We start from the raw sequence: 26,183 nt of genomic DNA on the forward strand, positions 1-26,183 counted from the left end.
CAGGGCTGGCCTTCAGTGTGTGCCGGAACCCTGAAGGAGCGGGCCCTTATGCCCGTGAAGGCGTGGGCTTGCTCTTGAGTGGAGCGCAAGCAGGCAGAGGGAGAAGCTTCCTTCTTTCATGTCCTCGTACAGACTTCTAGCAGATGGCGTGGCCCAGGTTAGAAGTGGGTCCTTTCACTCAAAAGATCTGGATTAAAGGTATTTCTTCAAAAACCTAGATTGTGAGTGGATCTTCCCGCTTCAAATTAAGTAAAATCCGTCACAGGTGTGTCCCTCCATTTTGGAGGTTTTAGTTAATTCCAGACATTGACAACTAAGAATTACTATCAACAAGCAATATAGTCCAGATTTAACATTCCTTTAAAATCATTTTTATTAACTGAGTTTAGTTTTATTTTTAACCTCCATTGAATGGAAATTGGGGATAATGGAAAGAGCAAATGCTTTCCTGCTTGCTGTCTTTAGATGTAGGCAAGTTATTAGCCTACTTTAAATGTCTCACAGACATTGCTAAATTAACAAAACTTGTAATCCTAGCTTCTTGGCACTTTAACTTTCTCTGCATTGTGTTTTCAATTATTTAGGAAGAAAGAATTCTTGAAAGCATTTTAAATTTAATTTTTATCTCTTGTTAATGCTACTCAAAATTGGAAAGCTTTGAAATAAAATATTGATGAGAATAGAATGGCCTGTTTAAAACATAAAATAGCTAATTGCATTATTAGCTCTTTAATTAGCACCTTTCTTGATAAAATGGCTCGTACTGAGCTCTTGCTGTCTTATTTCTCATAGGGTTCTTATTTTAAGAAGTGAATTAAAATAACACACTAAGCCCAGCCATCAGAGAGTAGTGAGCCCTGTAGTTGGTCTCCACGCCACCTTGCTGAAATAGCCGCCTTCCAGGGAAGGAGCGTGACGGAGCCATGTGGAGCATGCATATTGTCATGTCCTTCCTGGGGGAGGGGCATGTGTTCTACGCCCTCCTTCTTAATTTGCCTTCTTTCTCCCTGAAATTTCTTTTCTCCTTAATTATGTTAATGTTGGTTCAAAGAATTAAAATCTTTGCATTTCCAAAGAAAAACAAGTACACTAATCAAATGAATTTTTGTTTAAAAAAAGACTATATCATTTTTAGTTTCTTTATTATATATGTATCATTGTTTATCAAATGATATGAGATTTTTTATTTAAGTATATAAAAGTTTTCCCACTTTATCTGAATACTTGTTGAAATACTGTAATGCCAGTTGAGTATACATACATTGGAAGATCTTTGTCTGCTTGTCTCGTCTGAGTGTAAAGAGAAGCCAGGTATATTTTCTAAAAGCCTTGTAATGATGTCTGTGGTTTTCTAGTTTGTTTTTGTTTTTCCAGCGCACAAACTCATCTCTTCATATAATGAGATAATATGAAGTAACATGAATCAACTATAAAAATAAGCACTGTTTCTGTGTAGAAACCATACATTAAAAGTGTCTTAGGAGAAAAGGCTAACAATATTTCTCTTCATTCTGGAAGCATTTTATAGTGAAGTGGAATAAACAGCTTCACGTAATTTTAAGGAAGAAATAGACATTAAAAAAAAATAGTTTTAGCCGAGCAGTGGTGGTGCACACCTGTAATCCTGGCACTCTGGAAGGAAGAGGGCAGGCGGATCTTTTTGAGTTTGAGGCCAGCCCAGTCTACAGAGTGAGTCCAGGACAGCGAAGGCTACACAGAGAAACCCTGTCTCTACAAAACAAACAATCTTTTTAAGATGGGTGTAGTGTTGCATACCTTTAATCCCAGAACTTGGGAAGCAAAGGCAAGTGGATTTCTGTAAGTTCGAAGCTAGCCTGGTCTACATAGAGCCAACAAAGCCAAGGCTACATAAAGAGACCCTAGCTCAAAAATCCAAAAATATATAATAAAAATAAGTCTTTTTAAAAGAGGCTTAATTGTGCTGTGCAGTGATGCCTCCCTCCCCTTTCACTGAAAACTCTGAAATAAGATAATGACTAAATCCAGCAAGGAAGTTTCTAAAAATAGTTGTAAAAATGGCAAGCCTACAAAATGATTATTTTAGGAGGGTATGATTTTAGTTGTTAAGTGGCTAATGTAACTGCCTAGACTTATAACCACCTACTCCCTTTCCTCATGATTCCAGAATGACAGGTGTTGGTAGCTGTTTGTTAGAGTGTTTTTAGGGATGGTGCGTGGAGGCAGAGGATGGAAGGATGCAGCAGTGAGCATCGGTCATGAAGTCTGGCACCTCCAGCTGCTCTTGCTCATCTTTACTGTTAGGAAAAAAAAATTAGTGTCTGGAGAGACAGCTTAGCAGTTAAGAGCACTGGCTGCTCTTCTAGAGATCCTGGGTTCAGTTCCTTCCTTCCTTCCTTCCTTCCTTCCTTCCTTCCTTCCTTCCTTCCTTCCTTCCTTCCTTCCTTCCTTTCCTTTTTTTTAAAGACACCACTGAGTAATTCTGGCTGTCCTGGAATTCAACCCATAGACTAGGTTAATCTCATACTCAAAGAGATCTGCTTGCCTTGAGTGCTAGGACTTAAGGTGTGTAACACCATGCCTGGCATTGCTTTTAATTAGAGCTATAATATCATGAAAGTTGTAGGCACTGTTAGTCAGAAATGTAGAAATATTTAGTACCCAAACTTTGTCAGACTGAGATGTGAAGTGTATTTCCTTTATCGTGTGTACAATACTTAATGGCCTCTTGCAGTACCTGGCTTTTGAACAAGGGAAAGTCTTGGAATATTATTATTGAGTTTAACTTGAGACTTCACTTTACTTCTTGATCAGAGTTGTCTAATGGGAAGAGCAGGGATGGAAAAATAAAAAGACTCAGTGTTTGCTTCCTCTTCCATCTTAACCTGCCATTCAAGAGGACAGCGTGAATTCTCTCCCTGGTGACCTGGGGGGAAAGAGAAGCAGAGTAAAATGTTCTGTTTTGTTTACTCCAGTCCCATGTCAGCTCAGCAGACAGAACTGACTCCTATCATACTAGTGGTCATGTCGTATTCCATACGTGCAGCTGTTTTCTCTGCTGAACTGTACTTTCTGCTTTCCTGTTTTCACTACCCTCTCCTGCCCACCCCCATGCTAGAAGCTCAGTCTTCTCACTGAAAACTTGTTCTAATTAAGAGGTACAGAACAAAAAAGGTAAAAGACTGTTTGGAGTCTTCCACTTTGAGGGACCTGAAAAACACTCAGATTTTTATTCAGGTTTTTGACCTTTTGAATTTTCAGTATCATCTTCAAACAGTTATTAGAATATAATAATCAAAGTTATAAACAAAGTTAGAAAATACTTGCGATTTCTGTCATACCTTTTTATCAACTCAAGAATATCTTCTGATGCTGGGAATATAGCCCAAGTTAGAACATACACAAGTCCCTGGGTTCTATTCCCAGCATGGTGACATGTGGAAGAGTAATTTGGGGCAGGGGACGGGGAGAGAAAGGGAGAGAGTCTTAGTTAGGGTTCACTGCTATGAAGAGACACCATGACCAAAACACCTCTTATAAAGGAAAACATTTAATGGGGCTGGCTGACAGTTCAGAGGTTTAGTCCATTGTCATCATGGCAGGAAGCATGCAGGCAGACATGGTGCTACAGGAGCCGAGTTCTGCATCTTGATCTGCTTGCAGTAGATGGAAACTGTGGGCCACACTAGGAGTGGCCTAAGCATATAAGAGATACCAGAGCCCACCCTTACAGTGACACACTTCCTCCAGTAAGGCCACCCCTCCTAATAGTGCCGCTCTGTATGGACCAAGCATTCACACACATGAGTTTATGGGACTAAACCTTTTCAAACCACCACATTCCACTCCTTTCCCCTATAGGCTTGTAGCCATAACATAATGCATTTAGTACAGCTTCAACATCACAGTCTCAACAGTGTTTAAAAGTCCGAAGTTCAAAGTCTCCTCTGAGATTCATGGACTCTCTTAACTGTAATCCCCTATAAAATCAAAATGAAAAAGCAAAATCACATGCTTCCAGCATATCATGGCATAAGACACACATTACTGTTCCAAAGCACAAGGAAGGGAGCACAGTGAGGAAATGCTGGACCAAAGCAAGACCAAAAACCAGCCGGGAAAATTCCAAACTCTGCGTCTCCATGTCTGATGTCTTCAAGATCTCCAGCTTGTTTCAGCCTCAGCAACTTTCCCTAGGTGTCCATGCAGGAACACCCCTGCCACAACCCTGGCCTCTGCAGGTGGAGAAAAAAAGGACCACCGAGTTCTCCTTGTGGGAATGTCAATTGCTAGAGCCAATATGGAAGTCCCTAAAATAATTAAAAATAGAACTGGAATATGGCTCAGCTGTAACATTTCTGGGTGCACACCCGAGGGAAGCTGAGTCTGAGTGCTGCAGAGATTTCTGCACCTCCGTGTTTATTGATGCACTAGTCATGCTAGCCAAGACAGGGAGTCAGTGTAGTTGTATATGAACCCATAGAATAAGAAAAATGTAGCTTGCATACACAGTGGGTTTTATTCCGCCAGAAAAGGAAGTTATGTCACTTGATAGAAAATGAATGAACTAGAGATCATGTTAAATGAAATAAGCCTGCTCAGAAAGACAAATATTTTTTCCTTTTTTATATGGAATCTAGATTTTTTTTAATACACACACACACACACACACACACACACACACACACACACACACAGTGAAGGTAGAGGGAAGGCGGTGGTAGGGAGAGAAATGACCTAATGGGAAGACTGAGAGGATAACAAGAGGAAGACAAAGTCTCACACAGGATCTCGATTTAATAACATATGCAAATATATATTTATGACATAAGATAAACGAGGCATGGTGGCACACAACTGTAAGAGCATTGGGGAAGTGGTGGCAGGAAGATCCGAAGTTCAAAGTAATCTCAGCTGCCTAGGTAGTTTGAGGCTAGCCCGGGTTACCTGAGACCCTGTCTCATTTTAAAAATAAATAAATAAAAGTAAAAAATGCATTATTAAGCCAGGCACGGTGGTGCAGTCCTGTAATTCAGGGGGGTAGAGGCAGGCAGATCTCTGAGTTCAAGACCATCCTGGTCTACAAAGCAAGTCCCAGACAAGGCTACACAGAGAAACCCTGTCTCAAAGAAACAGCAATAAAAAGACATTACTTCCAGGGACTAGGGAGTCCCTTTTGCAAATCCTTAGTCTCATAAATAAGACAACTCAGAAAGAAACTTAAAGGCAGAGTTTGTCTTCCTCCGGAGACAGGGGCTTCTGGAAGACAGGATGCCCGAAAGTGAGTGACTTAGAATGTTGGCCACCATCTGAAAAGGTTAAAAAAACAGAGAGGGGGAAACAGATTACAAAGGCTTAGCATTGAGGATATGTAAGCAAATAAAATTCTTTACTTTAAATGTCATCATAAACATACAGTTCTCACTTTAAAGGGAATAAGAGACGGTTTATTCTGGAGCCAAATTTGAGTGCCTATTACTTGATTTTTGACCCCCAAGTACCATTTTCTAATATGATAACAGTTTCATGAATTTTTTTGTAGGAACAGAACAAAGGAATTTAAAAACCAAAGCATTTTTTCAATGCATTGGTGGGAGAGCAGATGGAATTCTCATTGGTACATTTCCAAAAAGGATTTTAACCGATACTTATAAAGTAGGCCAAACACAGTGGGAAATAATGCTATTTAGGAGGCAAAAAACAGCTCAAGATAATTTGGTTCTGAATCTAAAACATTGAAGCCCTCTGAACTCACTGAAGTTTTAATCAGCCTTGTACAAGTTCACAAAACCTTGTGTTTTGTTTTCCATTTCAGGCTAATTTGTGCTTCGTGGATATTGACAGCCATTTTATTGAACTGCCTGAAGAATTCCCACAGTTCCCCAATAAAGTGGATTTTATCCAAGAGCTATCTGAAGTTCTTCTCCAATTTGGGATTCCTCCTGAGGGCAGCCTCCAGTGTAGTGAGAGTGCCACCAAACTGAAGAATATGGTTTTGAAAGATTTGGTTAATGACAAAAAGAACGGCAATGTCCCCACCAATAACATCAGCGTGTATGAGATACTGAAGGGCAATGAGACAATAGCCCGCCTCCAGGCTCTTGCCAAGAGGACCGGTGTGACTGTAGAAAAAATGGACCTCTCAGCTTCTCTGAGTGAGAAAGGAAAGGATTTAAAACTGCAGTGTGAAGAGGCGGAATTGAGGGACTACCAGCTCAACGTGCAGCTTCGAGAGGTCTTTGCCAACCGCTTTACACAGATGTTTGCCGATTATGAAGCGTTTGTCATTCAGACTGCACAGGACATGGAGTCCTGGCTGACCAACCGAGAACAGATGCAGAACTTTGACAAAGTAAAAAGAGCCATAGCTCTCCTCTTTATGGTTATTAATGGCCTATATTACTAATCTTTTTACCTTTTTAAGACAGGTTCTCTCCCCCCTCCAACCATTTAAGTGTTTTATGGTAAATAAAATAGTTTCACAAGAAAGCAAATCCTTGGGAGGTAAAAGCAGGAGGCTCAGGAGTACAAGGCCATCCTCTGCTAGACAGTAAGTTTGAGACCAACCTGGGAAACTTGAGGCCCGTTTCAAAAACAAAGGAGCAAATTGACCGCTCATAAAGCTGGCCTTTGAATTGGGTATTAAGTTTCTATAATATCTTAATTTTCTGTATGTGAGCAGTGCTTAAATTATAAGAAGTTGATTTTCACAAGTCTTATTCACTCTTGTTATATGACCAAGTCTAGGGAAAGTTAAGACTGTTCCTTTTCTAAAAAATTCTCACTGACAGTTTAGTTTTCTCCCAGTGATGAAGGTCATAATTTGTTCATATAAAGGGAAGAACTGGTTTTATAAACCTAATTTTCATACCTTTTGTACTTAAAAGAACAAAGGAGTAAATTGAGTTTCATGACTTGGTCTAAGATTATGTTCCAAAGTTCTTACAAGAGGAGACTAGAAAATGTCACAGCTTCTTACTGTCCTGCAGAAGCTCCTTTCTAAGGTTGGCTGTATTCTGTCCAATGTTCTTCATGTACCCAGACTTCTCCAATAGAGAAAAGCACTAGAGAGGGCTATGAAGTCTTCTAGACCACCAGCTCAGCCTCTTATTTCTGAGCAAGTATCGTTTCTGTTGCTAGGCCGTGTTATACAGAAGCTCCCAAAGGAGCTAATACATCCCAAGATGCTAAATGTTTAATTTTGGAGCATCTGACCAATAGGCATTTACTAAATATTTGTGTAATATCAGTGACTGTTTTCTGATTTCATCAGATCTTTTTTCTTACAGAGGATAATATACTAAGTGCATCATCATTTACTGGTATACTTTATGCTTAATTGAACCTGTTTAATCAAGTTTTTTAATATTGAGAAACCAGTTTTCAAATGTATTTCTGCTGTAGGGCCTGTTCTCATTTTTGTTTAATTTTTATTATACTTTTTCTCCAGCTTAAGAACTAATCATATATATTCATGATCTATCTTTGGAGCACTTCTAATTCTGATTTAAGTTCATATCCTAGTACCTTGTTCATTATTACTATCTATGTAGTTTCATACTAGAGGTGCAATTCTTTGTGTATAACCCCTAAGAAAATGGAAATTACATGATGAATTCTATAATTCTTATTTTTCACAAAGGAAATACGCAGGGCATAGTAGTTTTGCAAGCTGAGTTCTAGTTGATTTTAAATATTTCTTAAAAGATTTATTTATTTATTTAATGCTTATTTATTTATTTGCTTGTTTGTTTGTTTGTTTATTTATTGTGTATGCAATGTTTTGCCCACATGTATGCCTGCATACCAGAAGAGGGCACCAGATCTTCGTTGTGAGCCACCGTGTGGTTGCTGGGAATTGAACTCAGGACCTTTGGAAGAGCAGCTAGTGCTCTTAACCTCTGAGCTACCTCTCCAGCTCCCTGATTTTAAATCTTATAGAATGCAAGATTCTACACATCAAAAGCCAGATGTTTCTTCCATTTATTAAATGTGGGGCTATATCTGTCCTATAAAATAAACTTGATGTTTACCTGTGAATAACATTGAAGGAGATGAATTGATTTCTAAAGATTACTGAGTCTGTCTGGGTACTTGGACTTAGGTAAGTACATTTAAACTATGGAAGCCCCTGTAAAGAAGCTTTTACTAAAAGTCTACTAAATTATTAAGCTAGAAAAATTAAATATGCTAGGAAGAAGCTGGTGAGCATTGAGGTAGCTGTCCTCCCCTCTGTCTCCTTTTGGACCTGACACATTACATCTACACTATAGGGTGAAAGAATGAAAAACAAAACAAAACCAGTGACTAAAGTAGGAATTCACTTAAAAGTTTGAGCTAAAGTTTTGGTTTGTTTTTGGTTTGTTTTGTTTTTGGATTTTCAAGACAGGGTTTCTCTGTGTAGCCCTGACTGTCCTAGACTCCATTTGTAGCCCAGGCTGGCCTCAAACTCACAAAGATCCCCTGCCTCTGCCTCCCACAGTGCTGGGATTACAGGCATGCACCACTTGCCCAGCTGTTTGAGCTAATCTTAACCAAGATTAGAATTCCTACATACATCATATATGAACCTGAAGACCACAAAAATATGTGAGCACTTCGGATTCGAAGCAGCAGTGTTACTGCATCAGACAAGCATCAGAGGAAAGAACAGCTGTGTGTTCTTGAAGGCACCCTATCTTCTCATTCTCTTTTTGCATGGAATTGTGTCAACACAGGTATAGAAGGAGTCTCTTCTTGAGTTAACAAGAAGAGTGAGCCTAGAAAAACATCTTCAAGATCAAAATAATTTTACCCATAGCACAAATACCATGTTGTCATTTTAAGCTCTTGTGCAAACATATGCAGGTTATTGTGATATGTGCATATGTGCATGTATGTATGGCACGTGTGTCAGTTGCTCAGCATGCAGACGTGGGAGAGGCTGCCTTCTAGGCCAGGAACAGAAGAGATTACTCCCTGGGCACAAGAATGGAAATGTAATGGTAGGTGAAGTAGACGGTTGAGTGTCCAGTGTGCAGCAGCTCATCCGCCATCACTCCTTAGGATGTCCTCCATACAGCGTAATGGTCATCAGGGTACTAATTTAAATCAGTTTTGAAAGGTAATACCAGTGCTAAAGCCCTAACGCTCCTAAAAATTTGTAAATTTCGAGGAAAGGATAAACAGATTTGCAAGACTTTTTAAATATCAGATAACAGCTTTGTGTTATAACTTTGAAAAGTAGTAACCTTAACAACAAACTATTCAGTTTCACCTTATAGAATATTAAGGTCATGTCATGTAAGTAACAACTTCCTAATTCTCTCATTGCAGGCTTCTTTCCTCTCTGACCAGCCGGAGCCGTGCCTACCGTTTCTTTCACGCTTCATTGAGACACAGATGTTTGCCACCTTTATTGATAATAAGATCATGTCTCAGTGGGAAGAGAAGGACCCTCTGCTTCGGGTCTTTGACTCTCGGATTGAGAAGATGAGGTTGTACAGTGTGAGGGCCCCTACCCTGCGGACGTCGATATACCAGAAATGCAGCAGTTTAAAAGAAGCAGGTACATACACCTTTGTTAAAAAAGGAAGGATCTTTCTTTATAAACTGTTGACTTTTACAACACAGAGTTAATTGTGGGGTGGGGCCACAGGGCCTCGAGACAGTTTTTTTGTGTAGCCCTGGCCATCCTGCAATTTGCTCTGTAGTTTGCTGCCTCAAACTCAGATTTGGCTGTCTCTGCCTCCTGAATGCTGGGATTAATGATGTGGGACAGTACTGCTGGGCCACAAAGTTAATTTTCATTTTGGGACATCATAAATAATCCTAGTGTTGTCGAGAAGTGGTTTCATATTTTAGATTTCTGTGAATCCCTATTCCTATGGACATTTCTTTTCCTTTATTCCAAATAGAAAATAATAATAATAAATAGAGTTTGACAAGAAGATAAAGATTTTTGTTATTTTCTTGTGTTGGAAAAAATGTTAATTTCTCTCTTGCTGCTAATGTTGCCTTTTTACCTGCCACCTCTTATCTCTAGCTATTAACTTAAAATAGTAAACCCAAAAGTGGGCATGGTGGTATATGTCTAAATCCTAGCATTCAGAGGCCAAGAGAGAAGGACCAGTTAAGATTAAGGCCAGCCTGGGTAGTGTAGCAAGATCTTGTCTAAAATAAAAATGAAAGAAAACCAAAAGGACATCTGAGATGCTGTCTGGTTAATATAACTAAAACAGTACATACTTGCTTTGTGGTACAGTTACTTATATAGTTTTATTTCTTGAAATTAAATCGCTGGATTTTTTTTTTTATTCAAATTAAAGGGTCTCTTAACCCTAACACCAGTTTTCCTCAAAGAATGAGGAATTTTCCTGGTCTTGTCTAGTAGTGTAATACATTCTGTTAAATAAATAATCATAGCCAGCATTTGAATCCTTCCTATGTGCCAGTCACTATGCCAGTGTTTCTTGGACATGCTTTTTACATGTATTCTTAGTGATGGGCATATGCACAGCTATGCTTTGTTGCTTCATTACTGTCCTCACCCTACAGATTAGGAAACAGGTTAAAGGTTGTGGTTCTGTAGCTAGTTATTGATGGGCTGTAGGTTGGATCCAGATCTCACTGGTTTCTAATATCTAAAGCCTTAATCTTTTATTAGTGGGTTTATTCATTAACAAATATGCAAAAGGTAGGGATTCCTGTAGTTTTGTACATCTGTGCCTATTTCCCACCTCATTCTTTGCTGAATAGAGACACATACCACACAAGTGCCTCTTCTATTTCTTTCCAGCCAGTAAAAAGTGGCACTCTTTATTTGAGACCACATTTCCTGCTGGATAAAAGGACACAAGAAATATGTGGCTTTTTCTGCTCTGTTTTTATTGCGTGCTTACTCTCCCCTCTTTATTCGGCTAGCTCAGTTATGGGAGTAATAAAGTTGTACTAGCATTTTTAAGGAAAGAAGTATTAATTGATAACTTTTATGAAGTGCTTGTACTTTTCAAAGCATTGCTCTGTTTCCATGTGTAAGGGCAATTCCTTGGAGCTCCTTCAGGAAGAGGCGAGTACCTCTGTGTCTCTAGGAACTGAGGAGACAGAACAAGTGAAGTTGTTTGCTCAAAGAATTATGACTTCCGATGCTATTAATAGTTATGTGAAACCCTCATTGTTAAAATTTCATTCCTCTCTTTCTCACAGAATTTAAAAAATGAAATTAAGTACAAATTTCTAGCTTAATGTGCCTCTGGAAAATCTTACCAGTTAAAGTACATTTTCTTTCTGCCTCTTGGAGCTTGACAATCCACTGTCACCACAGAACTTACATAAACCTCTTGAATAAAGACCACTGTAGACTTAGCATGTCTGATGGTAAGATTAGGTTAAGACCATAGTTCCCCCAGGAATTTAAAAACTTTTGAAAACGTTTATGGCTTCCCCATTTCTCACAGATAATAGTTTGCATTGGTACATGTAGAAGTCAGGGGACAAGTTTCAGGAGTCAGCTCTCTCCTTCCATGGTGTGGGCCTGGGATCAAACTTAGGTAGTCAGGCTTGGTGGCAAGTATCTCCTTGTCTGCTGAACCATTTTCTGATCTGTGAGTTTCATTAGAGTTGCTTAAGGAGCATGGTATTGTCAATTACACCACTAAGGAAATTTTCTCCTTATGGGCCAGCTGTGTGTGTGTTGTGCACACCTTTAATCCCAACACTCAGAAGGCAAAGGCAGGTGAATCTCTGTGCTCTGAGTTCGAGGTCAGACTGTTCCACAGAGTGAATTCCAGGACAGCCAGGGCTATGTTAGAACACTGCCTCCCATTCTGTTGTGGGCCCCTTGTGCAGCTGCTGCCTGAATGGAAAACTTCAGTGAAGTCAGTAATCTCAGCTTTAACCTCTAATTAGCATAAAACATGCCAAGCTGTCACAGATCAAGGGTCACCTTGAATTAAGATCTGACTTCCTGTTGGGTATGGTGATGCACACTTTTAATCCCATCACTCAGGAGGCAGAGGCAAGGGGATCTCTGAGTTTGAGGCCAGCCTGGTCTACAGAGTGAGTTCCAGGACAGCCAGGGCTACACAGAGAAACACTGTCTCAAACAAACAAAAAACAAAAATCTGGGTTGTTTTGTTTTACTAGAGAAGTAAATCACTTTCTTTGAGATAACCTCCAACCCCATTAAATTTAGGGTATTTTAAAATAGACATGTTGAGAAATCCTCTTTCAACTTTGACCTATTTTATTCTTGAAAAGTTCAAGGTCTTTTTTTTTTTTTTTTCTTTTAAGCTGGACACTTTTAAATGCCTGCTTTTTATTTCCCTCTTAATCTAATAAACACACATAAATGACTTCTACTACTAAGAATGTAACCGTTACCTAAAATGAGATAATAGCCTTCACGAAGCTCTTTGTTTTCACAGATGGTGAGCTGTGAATATTTAATGCATCTCCGCACAAAGAAATAAAGGGTAGGGCAGCTGGGCCCACCTCTTCCTTCCCTTTACAGGGCCAGCTGAAGAGTGTCATTGGCTACTGTATTTTTAATATTGTGCTTAGACCTATATTTTGGTTCAAGGATATTGGGATTCCCACTTAAGAAAAAATGTTTATCCTTTAATCCCAGCACTGTGAGTTCCAGGGAAGCCAGAGTCACTGACTAAGACCCTGTATCAGAAGGAAGGCAAGGAAGGAGGGAGATGAATTAATCATCTGATATTCACTTAACCTTTCTCTACTTATATTTCTGATTGCCTAGATGTTTATAAAATCTCTCAGAGTGTCAGGACAACTGAGTTTTCTATAGGTGCATGAGTGTATGGTGCAGTATTTTTTGTAGGAATGATATAAAATTTTAAATTTTTTTAAATTTAAAATGTAAAATTTTTTCTAATTTATTATGAATTTAATTTATAGCCCAGTCAATTGAGCAAAGACTGATGAAAATGGATCATACTGCAATCCACCCACATCTGCTTGATATGAAAATTGGTCAAGGCAAATACGAGCAAGGGTTCTTTCCAAAGTTACAGTCCGGTGTCTTGGCAACAGGACCAGCCAGTAACAAGTAAGCACATGTTTTCCTTAAGTGACTACTTGGATGAAGGAGGTAAATGCTGTCCTGTGTTAGCTAGGCAGCGTGTGATCACTAAACATCTTTTACATCTTTTTAAGACTACATTAATCTACTTAAATTGAATCCACACTCTTAGGCACTTGACTTTTAATTATGTTATGTTAAAAAAAAAAAAAAAAAAAAAGACTTTAAAGACCAGAGGTTTTTTGGTTGTTTTGTTTTGTTTTGTTTTTTATAGAACTGTAAATAGACACATTTGTTTTTGTTTCTTTTTTTTAAATTTGTGTTTTTGTTACTGTTGCTGACAGGGCCTCAGTAAACAGAGTTCACTCTTGACCCCAGGCCAGCCTCAAGCACATGCTCTTCCTCAGCATCTTTTTTTTTTTTTTTTTTTAATTTCTTTTTATCAAGTCTCCCCCTCCCCCAACTGCTAGAGCTAAAACCCAGGTCTACATTTAAATGACTATGTTAAAACACTATCTTAGTAGTAATCAGATGTGATGACTTTTCCCAGTAACCCTGACACTTGAAAGGCGGACCTAGGAAAATTGTGAGTTTAAGGACAGCCTGAGTAGCATAGCAGGTTTGAAGATAATACAGGCAAAACAGTGACCCTGTGTCATAAAGCAAAGCAAACACTGCACTTACAAATTTACTGTGGAGTTCAGTATATCCCCTTTTTAAAATGACTTAGGTACTGAGTGTTTTGCTGCAGGTATGTTATGAGCACCGCATGCCTGCCTGGTGGGAGTCAGAAGAGGCATGGGGTCCCCTAGACCTGGAGTTGGGTGATTGTGAGCCGCTGTGTGCATGCTGGGAGCCAAACCCAGGTCTTCTGTAAGACCAACAAGAGTAACTCTGAGTTGTTGTTTTTTCCTTTTGTGACATGACCTTGTATTCCTGGACTGGCTTTAGACTTTCAATTCAAATTGCTCTGAACTTCTTTTTCACGTGTTTCCTATGTATTCTTTTAGAATTTCATACATATGTACTATGTGTTTTGATCATATTCACCCCCTTCTTGCTCTCCACCAGTCTTCCCTGTGTCCGACACACCTCTTTGGCCAACAATTCCCCCAGTGCCCCTGGTATACACAAACACGCACACACACATGCACGCACTCGCATGCACATACACTCTTTCCCTGGCTAATGTTCTCTTTGGTTTTGGTTTTGGTTTTGGTTTGTCTGTTTTTTCAGCCCACTGAGTCTAATCAGTGCTGGTAGTATGTGAACAAGTAGGGCAGTCAGCCGGAGAGAAACTGGCCCTCCCTCCCCCACTGACACTCTTCACCCAGGCAGAGCCGGGCTTTTGACTGGCATGCTCTTGTGCTCTGCAGTCAGTAAACTCACTTGTGAAATAGGCCTGTCCTGGGTGGGTGGCCATGTTGCAGCAGCCCTTCTCAGTGTCTGGCTCTTGAACTTTTCATTTTCTCTGTCTTGCTCTCCCTCAAACACGTTTGGTTTTTTTTTTCACTTTTTTTGTTTGTTTTTTTGAGACAGAGTTTCTCTGTGTAGCCTTGGCTGTCCTGGAGTTCCCTTTGTAGGTGAGACTGGATCTGAACTCGCAGGGATTAAAGGCGTGTGCCACCACTGCCCGCTCACTCTTTTCTGCAGTGGTCCCTGGTTGCAGGGTGTGGGTGGACAGTCCCGGTAGAGCTGAGCACATGTCACCCTAACCCTCAGTGTCTGGAGGGTGCCGCACTTGCTTCATGTAGGGCTGGAGAGGAGATGCCTGTTTTTCATGCCCGGAGAGAATTCTACCAACTAAGCTATTTCTCTAGATCTCACATTTTATTTTTCTTTTACTTACAAAATGTTCTAATTTGTGGGTTGGAGAGATGGCTCAGAGGTTAAGAGCACTGTCTGTCCTTCCAGAGGCCCCTAGTTCAATTCCCAGCAAACACATGGTGGCTCACAACCATGTATACCCTCTACTGCCCTCTTCTGGCCTGCAGGTGTACAAGCAGATAGAGAACTCCTAAATACATAAAATCTTTTTTTTAATTCCAATGGTTTGAATCACTTTGCTATAAATGAGTTGCTGTTGTCCTAACAGGTTTTGTTTCCCTCTGATAGCATTATAGTTTCCATTCATTCACTCGCTGAGTATTGGCGGCACCACTAGTGTATAGGCAGACTGTCCTGGTTAGAGATTCACAGCGAATCAAGCTTGGTGCTACATTCCTGTAATCTGATCATTTGGGTAACCGCCAAATTCAAGGCCAATCTGGGCTACATAGACTGTTTCAGAGGAGAAATTATTTAGCAATGAAATGAACATAGCAAAAACAGTAAAACATTTTCAATCACAAGAAAACAGCAATAAATATATAGGTATATATGATTTATAGCAAGCGAGGTGGCTTACACTTATAATCCTAGCACCAAGAAGTCTGAGCCACGAGGATCCCAACTTCAAGAACAGCCTGAGTTACACAAGTATGAGGCTAGAGACCCCTGAGTATCTTTTTCAAATAAGATAAATAATAAAATAAAATAAGCAGTGAAGGAAAACAGAGCACTTAGGAGGGAGGAGTGGTGGTTTCATTGAAAATGGCCCCACATACTCAGGGGCTGGCATGACTGGACGTGAGGCTTTGTTGGAGGAAGTGTGCCACAGAGGTGGATTTAGACGGTTCAGAAGCTGAAGCCGGGCCCAGTGTCACCCCACTTCTGACTGATCCAGATGTAGAACCCTCCACTCCTTCTCCAGCACTGTGCCTGCCTTCATGCTGCCGTGCCTCCTGCCCTGATGATATAGGCCTAAACCTCTGAACCTATAAGCCAGCCCCAGTTAAATGTTTATAAGAGTGCCGTGGTCATGACGTCTATTCACAGCAACAAACACTGACTAAAACAAAGGGTTTCAGTTTTGGAATCTTATAGCCATGGTTTTTTTTGTTTGTTTGTTTGTTTTAAGATTTATTTATTTTATGTATATGAGTGTTCTATCTGCATTTACATCTGCCAGAAGAGGGCACCAGATCTCATTATTGATGGTTGTGAGCCACCATATGGTCGCTGGGAACTGAACTCATGACCTTTGGAAGAGCAGACAGTGCTCTTAACCGCTGAGCCATCTCTCCAGCCCTAGCCATGTTTTTTTACTTTTAATTGTATTTATAATCATAAAGTTACCCACTTTCACTAAGCTTGAACATTACATTTCAGGCAGATTTTTTTCTAGAAGAAAAAAAAAATCTCGGATAAGCAGAGCACAGTGGTACACGCCTGTGATTCCAGTACTCAGGGAGGCAGAGGCAGGGGGATCGCTGTGAGTTCGTGGCCAGCCTGACGTACAAAGCAAGACCAGGACAGCCAAAGCAACACAGAGAAACCCTGTCTCGAAAAAAAAGAAAAAAAAAAAAAAAAACTCAGATATAATTTTAGAATAAAGAAATTTAAACTTACAAATACTCGGTCGACTGTTACCAAGGATTTAATATACAAGACAAGGAGTCTGTAGTATTTCTTCTACTGTGGTCAGCATTGGTAAATTCATGCTTAATAGATGAGGTTTAATATTGGCTATAAAATAATCATGTCGTGGCGGCTGGAGAGATGGCTCAGCAATTAAGAGCACTTACTGTTTTTCCAGAGGACATGGCTTCAGTTACCCGCACCTTCATGGCAGCTCACAACTATCCGTAACTCTCGTTTGAGCAGACTCAATACCGTCTGGCATCAGTGGGCCCCAGGCCCACATGTGGGCACACATGCAGGCAGATCATCCATACACATAAAATAAGATTTAAATTTAATTTTTAAAAATTACTGAAGACCAGGAATGTATGGGCTCCATAGTAATTTTCTTCCCCTCCCCCCAGCAGATTTTATTCACAATTTGGGGATATCATACAGTACACCCGATCACATACTTCATTCCTCCCAGGTCCACCTTCCCACCCTTTCACTCACACACACACACACACAAAGCCTCACTTGTGTTGCTCATATATACATTGGAGCATGGTCAAACTCCCAGCATTCCTGTCTAGTCCCAACACAACCACCCTCTCCAGCAGCCATCAGCTTCACTTCAGCATCTTTATCACAACCTTTAAGAGCTGTCTTCAGCGGCTTCCTGTCTAGAATGTTTCTTTTTGTGGTGGGGGCTCGGGGGTCACAGCAGCCTGCAGCCTCATTCTCAGTTATGAGTCTGCAGCCATCGATACCACTGCAAAAAAGCTCCAGCTGGATCCATGGCAACCAGTGGCAACAACACAGACCATGGGCATCTGCATGGTTTCCGGTGGCAGCAGGGGTCACAGACATCAACATGGACCACGAAGTCTTAAAGTCAGGGTGTCGTGAGGTCTGGGGCAGACTCTGCACAAGCTCCAGGCTGTTGTGCAGCACCCTGCCCTGGGCACCCAGCCACAACCGTGTTGTTGGCAGCTCATGGATGGCACTGCGTCCCTGTGCTCTCCTGCCGGGAGTGCTGTGGCCCCAAGCTCTCCTCCCACAGTAATTTTCTTAAACACTGCTCATTTCCCTGTTTTGGAAACAAAATTAAATAGAATATTTTTGTACCGTAGAGCATATTTGTACTTTTTCATATTCTTACACCACCCTGCCTATTAATCTTATCAAGTAGCTTAGGAGGGACCTCACTGTCCTCTTGTCTCAAGAGATAGGAGTATAGATGTGTGCCTCCATGCCCAGATTAACCCTAGTTTTTTAGTCCCTGTGAAATTTGTGTTAACAGCTATTTTCGTGACAGTACTGTATTTACTGGGAAGAGTGCACACGTGCCAGTGTGCTGCGCAGGCAGAGCCCAGGCGACAGCCTTTGTGAAAGTACCTTATCTGCCTGATGTAACTGTCATCTCCAAGCTGCCTGTGTCTGCTCACCTAGGCCTAGTCCTGGAAGCTTCGAGCCTCTGTACAGTCTTCTTTAGGTCTAGAATATTTTCAGCCTCTGAGACTTACTGCTGAATGAGGTCACCCTTTCTAGTTCTTTCTGGCTGGCTGGTTCAACTCAGCAAACTCCTCCAAGAGTTGATTGATTCAAACTGGCTTCTCTCAGCTTCTGTCTGAATAGCTCTCCTTGGCCTCCAACTAACTCTAGCAATCTGTTCTAATCTGGCTCCTTCTCAAGCTCTGGCTTGTTCTGTCTTCACCTGTGTCTAGCTTTGAAGTTCTTTCTTCAACTTGTCTCTGTAAAACTCTCCCAGTAAAACTGCCTCTGAATTCCACTAACTGAACTGCCATCAACTCAACTGCACTGCCTCTCAACTCACTGACACAACTTAACTGACTGAACTTCACTAATTAGAACTCAGATCTGCATATGTCTGCCTCCTGAGTGCTAGAATTAAAAGCGTGTACCACTGCGCCTAGACCTAAGCTTTTCTTTACCTGAAACTTGTTCTGTACCAGGCTGGCCTTGAACTCAGAGATCTGCTTGCCTCTGTCTCCTCTCCTGGGATGTCTTTGAATGGGATCTCTTTCCAGATTAAAATTCCTCTACCGGTCAGCCTTCTTTCTTCATCAGGTCATCAGGCTTGGTGGCCCTTTACCCACAGTGCTGTTTACAAGGAAGGCCTCCAGGCCAAAGATCTACACTTGGATCTTTGTACATTTTTTCTATTACTTTATGTTCTATTTAAGCTATTTATGCCATGTAGTTTTTATAAGAACAAACTGTAGGAATCACATTTTGTGTTACATTCATTTGGGAGAAAAGTGAAAAGGCTTTGCTGAGAAAAAGAGTTTATAAGGATGGGCATGCAGTGATACTCGTGGCTAAAGGGAATCTGGGACTGGGATGACATGAGAGCAAGGGATTAAGAACAGTTTTCCCCAGGATTTGGGGCTCAGTGGAGCAAGGTTGGAAGAAAGAGTATTATTAAACAGGAAAGGGCACTATTTTTGGAATATTTTATATGAATTTCCTTGAGTTTTAGGCCAGAACAAAAAGAAAAAGGAGCACAAGAGGTCTTAAAATAGGAATCAAGTTACAGAAAAACTAATGTAACAAGAAGCGGGCATTAGCACATTAGATGGAAATGTTTAAGATTTCTAAGGTTGGGGCTTAATTCCTGAAAAGGCTCAGGAATTAAGAGTACTGGCTGTTCTTCCAAAGTACCAAGGTTCAATTCCAGTACCAACATGGCAGCTCAGAATTGTCCAACCTAGCTCCAGAGGATCCAGCACCCTCACACAGACAAACATGCAGGCAAAACACCAGTGCATGTGAAATAAAACATCTTATAATACAGGCTACCAAATTATAGAAACCGGATCATGCAGTCTTCGAGCCCAGGGTAGTCACATTCTAGCTTAAGTTTAGGTAGGTGCCTCCTAAAAAGTAGAAAGTCAGGCCTAGAAAGATGGCTTAGTGGTTAAAAGTGTGTATTGCTCTTGCAGAGGACCAGCTTGGCTCACAACTACCTATAACTCCTGCTCCAGGGGATCTTGGGCCACGCCGGGGCACCTGAGCTGATGTGTACGCGCGCGCGCTCGCGCACACACACACACACACACACACACACACGTTATTAAAAAAAATAAATCGTGGAGAGGAGAGGGAGGGAAACTGCAGTTGGGGTATAATATATGAGAGAAGAATTTTTTAAAATAATCCTTTTTAAGTGAAAAATTAAATTTATTTCTTTTAGGACACTGCACTTACATTGTTATAAATTAAAGACTTTGAGAATATTCTCTTTGCTAAAAATACTTACCTATAATACTTGCTTGGAACACAGCAAGGAGGCTTGTATACATCTAACATAAGGATCCACTTGAATTAAGATCTGGCTGCTTATTGGGCGTGGCGGCACACACTTTTAATCCCAGCCCTGGGGAGACAGAGACAGGCAGATCTTTGTGAGTTCAAGATTAGCCTGGTCTACATAGTGAATTCAGGGACGGCCAGAGCTACACAGAGAGGCCATGTCTCAAACAAAAAAAAAAAAAAAAAAATAGAAAGCTGAATTGTTATTGTGTGTGTGTATTTAGCATTTAGTACCAGCATTTTAAAATTTCAACTTTTTATTTACGTTTTTAACATCTGAGTGTGTGTGGATGCCCGTAGAGGCCAGAAGTGAGCATCAGATCTCTGGGAACTGGAGTTACAGGCTGCTTAAAGGTGCGAAGCATAGATGCTGGAACCAAACTCAGGAAGAGCAACCTGTATCTCTCCAGTCCCCAATCTCCATTTTTAATTGTGTTAATTGTGGTGATGGTTGTGAATATACTAGAACCCATTAGATTGAGTGCTTTGAATGGGTAAATTAAATGTTATCTAAAGTTCCCTGAAAAGAACTGATTGAAAGATTCCATGTGTGGTGGCACAGGAGACAGGAGGCTATGATTTCTAAACTGACCACCCAGGAAGATTGTCCAGGGTTAAAACAAGCAAAAAAGAAGAAACAGCTGTTACCAGCATTTTGTAGAGAATGGTTCATTCTTTCTGTTTTTAAGAAAATAAATTTTCCATCTTTTTATTTGGCTGGCTTCTTAATCTCCTTTGTCTTGGGTGTGTTCGTTCCCCAGTCGCTGGGTGAGCAGGAGCGCCACAGCACAGCGCAGGAAGGACCGCCTTCGCCAGCACTCTGAGCACATCGGGCTGGACAGTGACCTACGGGAGGTACGTGGTCTGCACGCCCGCGGTGCATGATGGCCGTCTCAAAGCACACCCAGGAGTGGTCACAACGACAGTGTTGTTTGGGGCAAACATTTGGTCAGGAGGTCCACTGAAGGGAGAAACATTGAGATACACATATATCTAAGTTTCCAATACAATTTAAGGTTAGAAAGTAAAACTTTATTAACGTAATCTTTTCGGTGGCTTGCTGACACCATTTCTTTTTTTAAGTTTATTGCAAAGATATTCAAGTATCTTTTATTGTTCTCCATAAAGTTTTAGTATTCAGCATGCTAGTGTTAAAAGAAGAAATCTGATCGCAATACTTTGTTGGGATCCAGACATAATAAGAATTAAAGAGAATTTACAGGTTAAGCATCAAATTTAAAAGACAAAAAGATTTTGTTGGTCGATTTCACAGTTCTCCAACTCAATGTTTGTAAGATGAAGATACAGTCTGTATCTTGAAGCAAGAAACTTTGACTCTTGTTGATTGCTTTTGGAAGCTGGACTTTTGGACATTCTTGTCAAGTTTAGTTTGGCTGACACCATTTTTAGATGTACTAGAGCTGATTAGATTAAGATCCATTTGTATTCATTGAAAATAAATTTTAAATTATGTTTAAATAATTATATTTTATTTCTTGTAATGAAAAGAAAATGCAAATGAAATTTTGTTAACTACTTTATAAATTCATTTATGTAGAAATACAACAGAAAACATCGTTCCAAACCTCCCTTCTTGTAAATGTTTTCATACAAGTGTGATTTTAAACATTAAGAACTGAAGCCTTTCTCGTTGGTTGCCTTTCCTTTGCTCCCCGCTCTTGTTGCTGTGGTCTTACCATGTGCATGCAGGTTTTGCCTCTCTATCTTTTCTTTGTTTTCCTTTTTTTTTTTTTTTTTACTTTTTTGTCATTGAAACATCGCCATCATCTTAGCCTTCGGGGGACCTTGTGGTCTGTCAGAACTCCATGGCATTCTGGGAGTGGGATCAGGGCCCAGCTCCTCCTGCACGACTTCCTAAAAAGTCCTTCTCTGAGTGCTGCCTGGTATGTCCTTGCTTTGAAAGCACCTCACAAGATTCCTGACCCTTGTCTTTGCTGTTTCTTGAGTGGCACACACACACGAGAGTGCATGGAGTGTGTCTTGATCTCTGTCTCATCTCGTACTTAGGGCTTATGTGTGCTGGCATGTGCTCACATAAGTAATTCTGTGCTGTTGACAGAGAAACTGACATTCAAATCCTGGGTCTTTGGGAATCTGTATTCTTTCTTTCTTTTTTTTTTTTTTTTTCAAGATAGAGTTTCTCTGTAGCCCTGGCTGTCCTGGACTCACTCTGTAGACCAGGTTGCCCTTAAATTCACAGAAATCTGCCTGCCTCTGCCTCTCAAGTGCTGGGATTAAAGGTATGGACCATCATGTCCTTCAGATTCTTTATTTTAAGCATTTTTTTTTTCCAAGTGTAGAAATGGCTGGATATCAGCTTTTCTTTTGCTAGATGTTTACTTTTCTGGTATATGTTTTGTGTTTCAGAAAACTGACTCCTCATTGTGGAATCTTAGTGCTAAGAGGAATCTTTAAGGTCCTCTTATCTAGCATGACATAATTTAGCTGACAAGCAAGAAATTTGTCCACAGTTCAGTGGACAACAAAGGCAGAGCTGAGCCGGTAGCACAGGACTCCTAAGGTCCATCTAAAGCCCCTTCCATTGATGGTGCCAGTTTGTCCTCACCACTGGCTACCTGAGGACAGACACGCTAAGATTTACTCTGCCTTGCAGCTTTTCCTCATCCAGTTGCTTGTTTATTTACAGTAGTTGCTCTTCCAGTAAGTTAGCACCGGTTAAAAGGTTAGAATATTTATTAGAAAATTGTGGATAAGGCTGATTAAAGAGTGCTTAGTTCCAGAGTCAGTGTTTGCTGGACAAGATTTCGATTTCGTACATATTTCCCATCACTTATTGCTTTATTTATTTTCACTGTGTTGGGTTTTCTGTGTTGTTGTTATTGTTTTGGGTTTGTTTGGTTGGCTTTTGTTTTGTTTTGTTTTGTTTCTTTTTGAGACAGAATATCAAACTGGTTGTTGTGGAACCCACAGAGATCTGCATGCCTCTCCCTCCCTCCTGCCCATGATCTGGGATTAACGGTGTGTGCCACCACACCAGCTGTTGGGGGGGGGGGTGTCTATCTATCTGTCTGTCTGTTGGCCGGTCAGTTGGTCAGTCAGTCTGGGTATGTGTATGCCACGTGAATATGTAATGCCAGGATCACGGGATCCTCAGAGACCACCAGGAGACTACTTGATGCAAGAGCAAGAGAGCTTTATTATGAGAACAATCAAACTCAGGACCCAAGTCTCACTGATGCAGCAGTAGAGAAGTGGGACCTTGAGCTCTGAGTGAGCAGGATTTTTATATTTATGGTTGTGAGCCTAGCCTTTAACGGCTGAGCCATCTCTCCAGCCCATGAGCAGGATTTTTAAAGGGAAAGTCTGTGAGCAGGGGGTTTCCATGAAGCAAGCAGAGGGGCATATGTTTCCATGACAGCAAGTGGGGGGGGGCATGTCTTGATGTTACAGGATTGGGTAAAAGTTAGAGGGGCGAGATGACCTTCTCTGAGGCACATAATCACAATTGCTAAGGCATAGAATCACAATGGCTATTTTTCTAAATTATATCTGAAACATTGGGGAGAATTCCCCCCTCCCCTGATTCTCATTGATTATTTCGAGGGAGATTGTCTCTATTTTCTATAAAGTATTTATTCTGTGATATTTCCTGGAGGCTGTTACTAGGAGAGTTAACTTTGTTTTCTGCCAAGTATACATTCTGCAATATTTCCTGGTACCTGAATTCAGCTCCAGTCAAGATGGCTCTTTATTTCAAAATGGAGTTATACCCGGGCTAACTTGAACCCTTCAAGTACAGTACCCTCAGATGCCAGAAAGGAACACTGAATCTCTTGTAGTTTAGTTACCGGCAGTTGGTAGCTGCTAGGGAACCATATTGAGATCCTCTGCAAGAGCAGTTGGCTCTCTGCTTCTGTTTTGAGACAGGGTCTCATGTGTTCTAGCCTGCCCTCAATCTGGCATATATATTAAGAGGCATATATATTCAAGGCCAGGTAGGTCTTCAAAGCAAGTCCAAGGCAGGCAAAGCCCTGAAAAAAAAAAAAAATGTTGAGCTTCCAAGCTGTCTTTCCCACCTCCTAGTGCTGGGGTTAAAGACATGTACCACTGTTACAGGGTCCACTAGATCCAGCCCAATTCAAACACCAAGTTGATACAGAAAACAAAAATTTATTATAATCAGGCTGCTGCTGATAGATCAGGGATGAAGAAGAGACTCCGGAGATGAACTGACCACCCTCCTCCCTGAGCTGGAATGTTACAGAGCATCTAAGCCTGAAAACCACAAACATCTGCCAGGTTACAGTTACATTTCTCCCCAGTCAGCATGCAGGGATAGAGGACTTCCTGGGGATATTTTCCCTGTGCCCATTGGTTGGCTTATTTAACTGTGATGGGACAGCTTGCCTAGCATTTATATCTCGGCTTGCCAACCAGGGTGTCAGTTACCCAGGGAGGTCTTGGAAACTTAAACTTTATTTTACCCATATTCAAAATGGAAGTTTTACTTAAAATGGCTTCAGTTTGTTTGTTTGTTTTTTTTTTTTTTGGTTTGTTTTTAATAATAATTATTATTGTTGGGGCTGGAGTGATGGCTCAGAGGATAAGAACACTCACTGTTCTTCCAAAGGTCCTGAGTTCAGTTCCCAGCAACCACGTGGTGGCTTGTAACCATCTACAGTAAGATCTGGTGTGCAGGCAGAATGTTGTATAAATAATAAGTAAATCTTTAAAAAAAATTATTGTTGCTGTTAATAATAACATCTGATTATAATTATTTTGTTATTATGATGGTGGTAGTGATCGTTGTATGAGGTACGGTCTCCCTTTGTAGGTTTGGCTGCCATGAAGCTCCCTGTGCAGACCAGGCTGGCCTCCCTAGTACTGGGATTGAAGATGTGCACCGCCACACCTGGCTTCTATTTTTAAATTATATTCCTGTGTGTGATTGTGTAGGTGCCTGTGGAGGCCAGAAACATCAGATAAATACGAAAGTTAGACTTGGCTGAACTCCCTGGTGTGGGTGCTGGGAACCAAACTCAAGCCCTGAGCAGTCAGCATGGAGCCTTCTCTCCAACCCCAACACACCCAGTTTTTATATGGTGCTGGGATCCAATTTTGTGCCAGGCATTCTGCTACATCCCCAGTGGAAAAGCTCTTTAAACATTAAAATTTTATTTTTACCAATCTTTTTAATTTTATTTATTTGTTTAATCACTTTACAGCCTGGTCCCAGCCCTCTCCCCCATCTCATCTCAGTCACACCCTCATAGTCCCCTATTCCCACCTCTCCTCAGAGAAGGGAAGCCCCCCAAGGGTACCGACCCACTATGGCACCCCAAGCCCCAGCAGGACTTAGCACATCCTCTCCCACTGAGGCCAGACAAGGCAGCCCAGCTAGGGAAAAGGGATCCAAAGGCAGGCAGCAGAGTCAGAGACAGCCCCTGCTCCCATTGTTAGGGGACCCCATGATGTCCACGCTGCACATCTGCTACATGTGTGTAGGGGTCTAGGTCCAGGCCACACACGGTCTTTGGTTGGTGGCTCAGTCTCTGTGAGCCCCCAGGGGTTAGTTTACTGTAGGTCTTGTTGTGGTGGCCTTTGGCCCCTCCGGCTCCCTCTATCCTTCTTCCCAAAACTCCCCAAGCTTGTTTGGTTGTGGGTCTCTGCATTGTTTCCATCAGCTGTTGGGTGAAGCCTCTCAGTAGACAGTTATGCTAGGCTGCTGTCTGCAAGCATGGCAGAGTACATCAGTAGTGTTGGGGGTTGGCTCTCTCCATGGGATGGGTCTCAAGTTGGGCCAGCCATTGGTTTGCCATTCCCTCAATCTCTGCTCCATCTTTATCCCTGCAGTTCTTGTAGGTGAGACAAATTTTGGGTCTAGGGTGTATGGGTGTCCCCCTCCTTCCACTGAAGTCCCACCTGGCTATACAAGGTGGCAACTTGAGGTTCCATATCTCCCTGTGGAGTGTGCTAGGGTCACCCCACAGACTCCTAGGAACCTCCCCTGTCCCAGAGATGACCCTCCCCACACCTTCTCCCACCCAGTTCCCTCCTTCCATCTGCTTCAGATAATGTTTTTTGATTTTGCTTTTCCAGACAAGGTTTCTCTGTATAGCCCTGGCTGTCCTGGAACTTACTCTGTAGACCAGGATGGCCTCGAACTCACAGAGATCCACCTGCCTCTGCCTCCCACGTGTGTATTTTATTTCTATCAGTCTTTATATCTGTCTTTTAATTCTGCCCGCAAATAACAATAGATTATGAAGATACAGTTCTTGTAGGGATGCTTCTCAGGTGGGTTATCCGGGACCAGGACCCACTGCACTTGGTTTCCCTACTGGTCATAGTTTTCTGTTTCAATCCCCGCCTTTTTCTTGCCTTGAATAGTATTTAAAGAAAAGTACACATCGTTGCTGGA

General features: G+C 41.3%; 1 protein-coding gene across 1 annotated transcript in view; it reads left to right on the forward strand.

Moving 5' to 3' along the window:
* Dennd5b (DENN domain containing 5B) overlaps positions 1–26,183 on the forward strand; it is a 127,483-nt gene that overhangs the window by 62,679 nt on the left and 38,621 nt on the right. Inside the window, exons 7-10 of the mRNA XM_055605614.1 lie at positions 5,795–6,331; positions 9,295–9,526; positions 12,877–13,027; positions 20,542–20,635. Coding sequence (XP_055461589.1) covers positions 5,795–6,331; positions 9,295–9,526; positions 12,877–13,027; positions 20,542–20,635 — 1,014 coding nt within the window. The remainder of the gene's footprint in view (positions 1–5,794; positions 6,332–9,294; positions 9,527–12,876; positions 13,028–20,541; positions 20,636–26,183) is intronic.

Source organism: Psammomys obesus, unplaced genomic scaffold, assembly GCF_907164565.1.
Source record: "Psammomys obesus unplaced genomic scaffold, mPsaObe1.curated_primary_1811, whole genome shotgun sequence".
Lineage (NCBI taxonomy): Eukaryota > Metazoa > Chordata > Mammalia > Rodentia > Muridae > Psammomys > Psammomys obesus.